General features: G+C 42.3%; 1 protein-coding gene across 1 annotated transcript; it reads right to left on the bottom strand.

The window, feature by feature from the left end:
• Window positions 1-4,639: 4,639 nt before the first annotated feature.
• On the bottom strand, window positions 4,640-7,472 carry LOC138953006 (uncharacterized). Its single transcript, XM_070324775.1, has 2 exons — window positions 6,958-7,472; window positions 4,640-5,898 (listed from the first exon to the last, which is right to left on the bottom strand). Exons 1-2 carry the CDS (start codon window positions 7,301-7,303, stop codon window positions 5,486-5,488), a joined length of 759 nt encoding a protein of 252 aa, XP_070180876.1. The 5' UTR covers window positions 7,304-7,472; the 3' UTR covers window positions 4,640-5,485.
• Window positions 7,473-8,133: the final 661 nt, after the last annotated feature.

The following is an 8,133-nucleotide window of genomic DNA, read 5'->3' as shown; positions in this document are numbered from 1 at the left end:
AGAAGCGAAATATCAACACGGCGAAAGATGAAAACGTCACACCGGGAAAGTGAGATAGGGTTAGTGCAGCAAGATGATGACAAGACGTGAAATGGAGGTACATTTTCCCCAGCATACTTGATTATTAACCCTTGTCGTCAGAGGACGGAGAAGGTGTGAGAGGGAGACGGTGATACCAAACAAAAAGCATGCTTTCATTACAAAAAGGCCTATAATCTCAAACTAAGCAGACACTCTAATATGGTCTGACAGTCTAACACCACCTCCCACCTGAGTGTTGAGAGAGAAAGACGTTCCGGAGTTCATCAGGTCTGGTCCCTTCAGACTGAACATCAGTCTGCGATGGGGCTAGGTTCCTAGGTGGCGGACAAGCAAACACTCTTAGAATGTTTGAGAGTTGAGAGAGAATAAATCTAGTCCCTCTTGGCAGCTCTAGGTGTTTGATGGATGTGAGACAGAGCTGCTGATGAGGCCAGCAGACGCGGCGGTGGACACTGAGCTCTTTTGAGAAATGGCAACATCTCTCTTTGTCGTCTGCCCTGAGTCGCTAATCTTTTGCCATCTGTCCTCTTGTGGTGGTGCTTACACGGATGTGTGTGCATGTGTGGTGTGTGTGAGTGTGTGTGTGTGTGTGTGTGTGTGTGTGTGTGTGGTGTGTGTGAGTGTGTGTCCGTGTGTCTGTCTGTCTGTGTGTGTGTGTGTGTGTGTGTGTGTGTGTAGGTGTGTGTGTGTCTGTGTGTCTGTGTGTGTGTGTCTGTGAGTGTGTCTGTCTGTCTGTCTGTCTATATGTAAATCTGGGTGTCCGTTTGTATGTCTTGCTGTCTGTGTGTGTCTACCTCTCCGGCTTTCTTAGCTAGGGAGATAGTTAGTGAGTGGGTGGGTGAGTGAGTGAGTGAGTGAGTGAGTTAGTTAGTTAGTTAGTTAGTTAGTTAGTTAATAAGTTCGTTCGTTCGTTTGTTCGTTCGTTCGTTCGTTCGTTCGTCCGTTTGTTCGTTCGTTCGTTCGTTCGTAAATTTTTTCTTCCGTCGGTCCGTCCGTCCGTCCGTCCGTCCGTCCGTTACTTACTTATTTACTCACTCACTCGTTTACTTACTTACTTACTTACTTACTTACTTACTTACTTACTTACTTAGCAATCTTGCTAGCAAGCTAATTAGTCCGTTCGTTTGTTTGTTCGTCAGTTAGGCTACTTAGTTGGTTACTTTAGTTACTTCAAGTAGTTAGCTAGTTACTGTAGTTAGGCTACATTAAAAGATTTGTTTGCTTGTCTGTAGGTTTGTTTGTTTATTTTTGTTTTGTTCGTTTGTTCGATTGTTTGTTTGTTTGTGAGATCGTACAGAGATCATCAAACCAATCCTTTTTCAGGAAAATCGAACTGATGATGCTTCGATTTATCACCGATGACATTCAATATCTCCGCCCTAAGCCCGCGGCCACTGATTGCACGTTCACACCACATGCACACAGAGAAAAGGGAAATCCCGGAAGAATTGATGCATCCTGGTGCAGTCAGTAATTAATAATGTATACTTATTTTATACGTTTAAGAAATAAATAAAGGTGTATTTATTATTAAATACAGGTGTATTTATTTTAAATTACAGCTGTAATAGTTATGAGCCAAACGGCTTTCCATAGTAATGGTGGGATGCAAGCCCTCGCAAGGAAGGAGTAAACAGAACGGTGTTAGCCAACACGCTCAGTGATTTATACGCCGTCTGCGGGGAATAATAATTGGTCCGAGTTCTCTCCCTTCGTAATGGCATTTGACGTTGCTTCTCTTTGGATTTTGGATTTTTTTTTTCTCTCGCGAGGTTTGGAAACTCTCTTCATACGTTGGTTAGGCGACTTTGCTGTTGTTGTTGTTGTTGTTGTTGTTGTTGTTGTTGTTGTTGTTGTTGTTGTTGTTGTTGTTTAATTGATGGTGGTGCTACGGTGGCGATTATGTGGACGCATATGCAATCGACATGGGGTTAGAGAAGCCATTGAGTGGAGTGTGCTATCCTGCCTGTTACAACTACACCACAAGTTAAAAGTAAGCTCACTATTTTCTAGCACTAGATACACGAAAATATTATTTCCTGGTAATTACTTCTCTCGCAATAGCTCTCTTATTATGAAAAGAGCTGCAAATCGTGAACATGCGTTCTAAAATCATCATTGATTCAATATCGTTACTATGATCCGCGATATTTTTAACTGAAACATGCCTTTCTTTAAACAAAACCACTCTGTAAATGTTGTCTTATATTTTTCTTTTATTTGAATTGCTATGTTCCCCATTTTGTGCCCAAACAAAACGTGCCTAGGCTTTGTGTGCACCCTACCTATTTAGAAAAAAAGTCGCGTAAGGTGAAATTACTACATTTAGTCAAGCTGTCGAACTCACGGAATGAAACTGAACGCACTGAATTTTTTTCACCAAGACAGTACAGCTTCGTCAATCCCCGCGAGATGGAAATCGCTCACCTCCCACGCGAAAAACGCAGTGATATGCACACGCCAGAAGAGCGCGGTAGCGTATTGTGCTAAGCAGGAAAGCGCGCTTTTCTGTATTCGTGTTAACTTTCTGAGCTTGTTTTGAATACAACCTATCATATCTATATGTTTTTGGAATCAGGAAACGATAAAGAATAAGATGAAATCATTTTTGCATCGATTTCTTAAATTTTAATCGTAAGACTAATTAATCTATTTTCGTTAATTGTGATCACATTTTAAGAGTAAGCATGACATATATATATATTTTTAGATTCAGAATGTGATGAAGAATACGATGCAATCAATTTTAAATCTGTTTGCGAAAAATCGATTTTAATAACAAATTTAATGAGCAAACTCATTAATTAATTTGTAAGCCTCCAAGCTGAAATGCAATACCAAAGTCCGGGCGTCGTCGAAGATTACTTGACCAAAACTTCAACCAATTTGGTTTAAAAATGAGAGCGTGACAGTGCCGCCTCAACTTTCATGAAAAGCCGGATATGACGTCATCAAAGACATTTATCAAAAAAATGAAAAAAAATCTGGGGATATCATACCCAGGAACTCCCATGTAAAATGTCATGAAGATCGGTCGAGTAGTTTTCTCTAAATCGCTCTACCCACACACACACACACACACACAAATACACCACACCCTCGTCTCGATTCCCCCCTCTACGTTAAAACATTTAGTCAAAACTTGACTAAAAGTAAAAACCACACTAACAATCCAATAAAGCTGTGTGGTGTGAGTGTGTGTGTGTGTGTGTGCGTGTGAGTGTGTGTGTGTGTATGTGTGTGTGTGTGTGTGTGCGTGTGTGTGTGTGTGTGTGTGTGTGTGTGTGTGTGTGTGTGTGTGTGTGTGTGTGTGTTATGTAAACCGTATTCGGAGATAGGTAAGTAGAGGTTACATGCCGAGTCTCAGTGATTATCAAAAATAATGGTCGAAGTTAGCGGATCATGAAAAATGCGAGCTTTAGCGAGCTTTTTCATGACCGCGAACTGAGACCATTATTTTTGATAATCACTGAGACGAGGTGTGTAACCTCTTTATTCCTCCTTTCTTCAGTTATTCAAAGAAAAGAGGAGTTTTTTTGCGAAAGTTTGATCGAATCCTATTCTCTCAATCAGTCAACCTGCGCAGGCGATCGATTAATGCGCGGTTGTATAGTTCCGTGCAAATCATTCCATTCTGTTAACACTTCTTGTCAGTTTTCCTATTTTGGGCTAAAATCAAGTACACAGATATGCTGTTATTCTGCTGTGGCGGCAAAGGCAGATAGTGTGTGTTCTGTATATGTTTTGGTATCGCTTAGGATAATGTTTCTTCGTCAAATGGGACTAGCAGACGAACTTTTGCACCCGTGTTCCAACGTTAAAAACTGTATGAAGTTCAGTTTTCTGGGGAAAATAGTGTATGAAACCCCTTTATGTTGTTTAAATTGATGAGATGTGTGCATTTGGTTGCGTGTGATCTGTTTATTAAATGAAATATTGTTGAAAACTGACCGTCGGATTGCAGTCTGTTGTCGAAGGAACTGAGTGAAAAGAAGGGGAACTACTCTTGTCGCTAGACAAAGTATGAGTTACTTGCCTTGGGAAATTGCTTGTGATGAACGGCTTAAACACGGCAGATGAGATTCAGAAAACAACCGAACTCATGGATTTTATATGGAGATTCATGTGTTCAGGCCTGTAGTTGTTAATTTAAATGCGGTATGTTTGTATTGTTTGCTCCAGAGATGTATACTTCGTACATTAGAGCGTTCGGAACTTTTCAGTCGCAAAAAGTAGCCTACCGAAACAGAACAACCTCTCAACCCTTTGCACTATCGAGGATTCAGGCTGTTGCTGGGTCGTTATTTGTTTGGTTGCTGGGTGATTATCGAAAAATAACTACCCCTACAAGTTTACAGAGGTAAAGAAGCAGAGGGGGGAATAACAGAGAATTAAGGGATCAATTCGAAGAGCATCGGATAATCATACAAAGTACACACGTACACGCGCATACACTCAGATGCACACAAATAACACACACACACAAACACACACATACACACACACACACACACACATACACACACACACACACACACACACACACACACACACACACACACACACACACAAATGTATATTAAGTCACAAACGATAATTTTGCATACAAAAGTTTATTCATCTTTATTTGGCACAAAATATGAATGATTCAAAATTCAGTTTGGCATTTTGACACGATGAAAAAAAAGGACAATACTTCCATTCATAGAATTGGTTCGGTGATCTGATATGTCATTATCTTAATCTTAGTTAACAAACATACACACATAAACACTCATGTTCTCTCAAAAGCACTCAAAGCTCTCTGGATTTCCGTCAGCCAGGTTTTTGTTTTTAAATACATATCACTATTTCATTTTAGAGGCGAATCTACCTGACAATGACTAAAGGTAATCCTCCGTTAATGGGATGTAAGTAGGTAACAGAATTATGTACAACACTTTTTCCCCTACTTTTGTTTGTCAGACACTTTAAATTTATCTGCAAGGATCGGTTCTCTTCTGTATACGCCTGTTCAGACACAAATTGAAGCAGTTTTTGGATCTGTTAGAAACGCCACAATTACAAACTGGTAGTCTTGAGGCTTTAAACTGGTATTACTTGTATTTACTCCGAACAACACCCCCGTGTAGATCGTCCTAAACCTAATCGCCACTGTGGAAATTGAATCTGATTTGGATTGCCTTTCTGATTTCCCTGGCTGATACAGCTATACGACACAATAAAACCGGAAATCATATTTTCGACGAGTTTTTGTGTTCATCTGGAAAAAATACCTTTCGTTGTTGTTGTTTCGTAAATTATTTTTTTTCGCAGATAGATTTTAGTCTGTAGGTTGCAGTTGTTGGTTTTTCCCTCTTTGAATCTTTAAAAAGTTGTTTCCATCTGGTTAAAACTTTTTTTTAAAAAACCGTTGGTCAGTGGTGGCAGATGTCAACACAGCTTAAGGGTTGTCGTAACGGAACTTTCTGACTAAGTCTGATCTGCCGTTACGCTGGACGGAGAGGGTCGGCCTGCTCGTACCCTTGGTGGAACCGTCGCGGACAGTCACCCTGTAGTTGCCCACTTGACCGGTGCGTCCGGCGATTCGCCCGTTGTTGAAGGAGGTGACCCCAGTAGGCCTCATGCGCTCGAAGTCCCTGACGGCGCTCTGGTAGTTGCCCGAACCGCGGTAGTGCTGCGTGACGCGAGCTCCGCTGCGTGTCGCGTGGGTACGTCCGAAGCGACTGAAGAGAGCGCGCCCGATCGTCCAGGCGGCACGGCCAATCAGAGGCGCGATTCTCTTGCGGCGACCTTGACCGCTTTGGGAGGTGACGGCCTTGTTCTCGAGGTAGAGCTTCTTGGCGATGTGGACGTCTGTTCGAAAAGAAAAAAGGAAAAGAACGTCGTCAGTTTAGACAAATTGTGCTAAGTGGTGCGTAACAGTGGTGGGGATGGATTCAGAATACTAAATACCGTGACTAAGAGTCCATTTACAAGTTCAACTTGTTGTATACAACATTCCACGGCTAAGCAAACAATTTCAACATTTTATGGTTAACTTGAATAAAGACGAATACCAACTGACAGGCAAAGCTATAGAAGGCGAGCAGCATTCCTTAAACAAACGAGAGCCTACGTCAAGAAGTTTAAGAAATTCGTTTCAGTCAGATTATCATTTGCAAAATACTGTTGTAGTTTCTAGTATTTCATGGAATGTAAACCGTCATTTCAATCCAAAGAGGCTCAATGAACGCCATTCCGTAAAAGAATTATGTCGATGAATAAATTGGCTGCATGTGAAACAACTGTTGCGCTCTTTAGTGAAACCGTTTAAGACTCTTTCCCCATTAAGACTTTGTTTTCTCAGAGTTTGTGTTTATAACCACTGTTCATTTACTCCTATTGTAAGACTTCCGCCTTTGTAAAACCTAATTCTGTCCGATTTTTGAAGTTCTTAAAATGGGGGTTTCACTGGTGTGAGCTTCGATGAGCATTTTTTTTCAGGGGGAAAAAGGCCATCATATCGAGCGGACACTGAATAACATGCACATTTCAGCTCATTGCCTCACTGTTTCGAAGTGGCATAACTCTTCGGCGCCGACAATAAAATCCCTAACCAAGTTATTTCCGCCGGAACGTCGTCTATCTAAATTTACTAAAAGTTCAACAAAAGCGTTCACCGTTTTACATCAGATCATTGTGTTGCCTCGTTCTCAATCCACGAACACTTGTTCACTAAGAACATATAAAATGAAGTTTTCTTCGCGAATGGACTTAGTTGAACTCAATCTGCTCAAGAGACGATAAAACAAGAATAATCAACAAACCAACCAGTTGAACTCACCACATTTTCTGGTCAAATGAAAATGTGTCTGAGAACCTTAAAATCTGTAGAACAAATATAAATATGAGCAGGTCAGTCAGTCAACTCACCAAGTTGCCCAACGAAGATCTCGTCCTCAGCCTTCACCAGCTCCTTCAGACCGTCGTCATTCAGATCCTCCACGGGGAAGTCATCCAGCTCATCCACTACCGTGTCCTCAACAGACCCGCCCACCAGGTTCTCCACAACGTCATCCAGCTCATCATCGTTCAAGTCATCCAGGTCATCTCCCAGGACTTCGTCGAATATGTCGTTGTTGTAGTTGTTGTTATCGTCGAGGACGTCGTCTTTGTAGGCTACAGAGTTGGGCCCGGCTGCAGCGTAGAGGTCTTTGGCGTGGCCCAGGGACAGAAGCACCAGTCCCAGCAGAGACAGGAGTGTGAAGAACTTAGTCATGGTGGAGGTTCTCGATCTCCTTTCGTCGAAGATGAAAAGTACGGTTGTGTTTCAACTCTTGCTTTGGTCAGTCGCAGAGCAAATGCGGGCAGAGTAAAAGTGCGAGTAGAACTGCAGGTGTAGAGATGCTGAATTCTGTACGAGTGGCTGAAGCCGATGTGAAGAGAGGGACTCAGAGCTTTGCTTTTAAACAGTCCGGACCCGGAACAAAAGTTCCGGGATCTATCCAAACACGCCAAATAGAAACCGGATGTGTGACCGACTAAAGACATCGAGACTGACGTTTCTACACCGCGTAGAACTCTTTGACTTGTTGAATCGCTGAAACGTCTGATTGACAGGCAAAACGGGGTTTGCTGAGTGCTTACGGGGTTTCCCCATTTTGCGAGAAAGCCGGATGACAAGCGAGTCTCTACTTGTGTACGTTCTCTCTTTGACCTCTGTGCATCCCCCCCCCCCCCCCCCCCCCCCACCACACACCCTTCCCGCAACACAGGGAGAGAGAGAGAAAGTTAATGAACTTCCGTCTCGCGCTGTGCACATGTACATCATTTAGCTTCTTCCAGACTAGCCTCGAAGAACAACGAGGTTAATAACAGTATTGTAACTCCCATCTCGCTAAACTTGACATTGTCACTGTCAGCTTCGAAGACGGCAGCCCACGTCATCGCCGATGTCAACAGAGTGGCGAGTAAAGCTACTTGGTAACAGGTTTTACATGTAGATGTCGCTTTACTTTTTAGTCACACGATGCACGAGGCATGTTATGCGGCATAGTTTATGTTGAAATTGAAAAATGGTTTTTATCTTCCACAACTTGTAAATGCAAA

The sequence above is a fragment of the Littorina saxatilis genome, linkage group LG17 (assembly GCF_037325665.1).
Source record: "Littorina saxatilis isolate snail1 linkage group LG17, US_GU_Lsax_2.0, whole genome shotgun sequence".
NCBI classification, from domain to species: Eukaryota; Metazoa; Mollusca; class Gastropoda; order Littorinimorpha; family Littorinidae; genus Littorina; species Littorina saxatilis.
The sequence above is the reverse complement of the archived record's forward strand: the minus strand, read 5'-3'. Positions and strand labels throughout refer to the sequence as shown.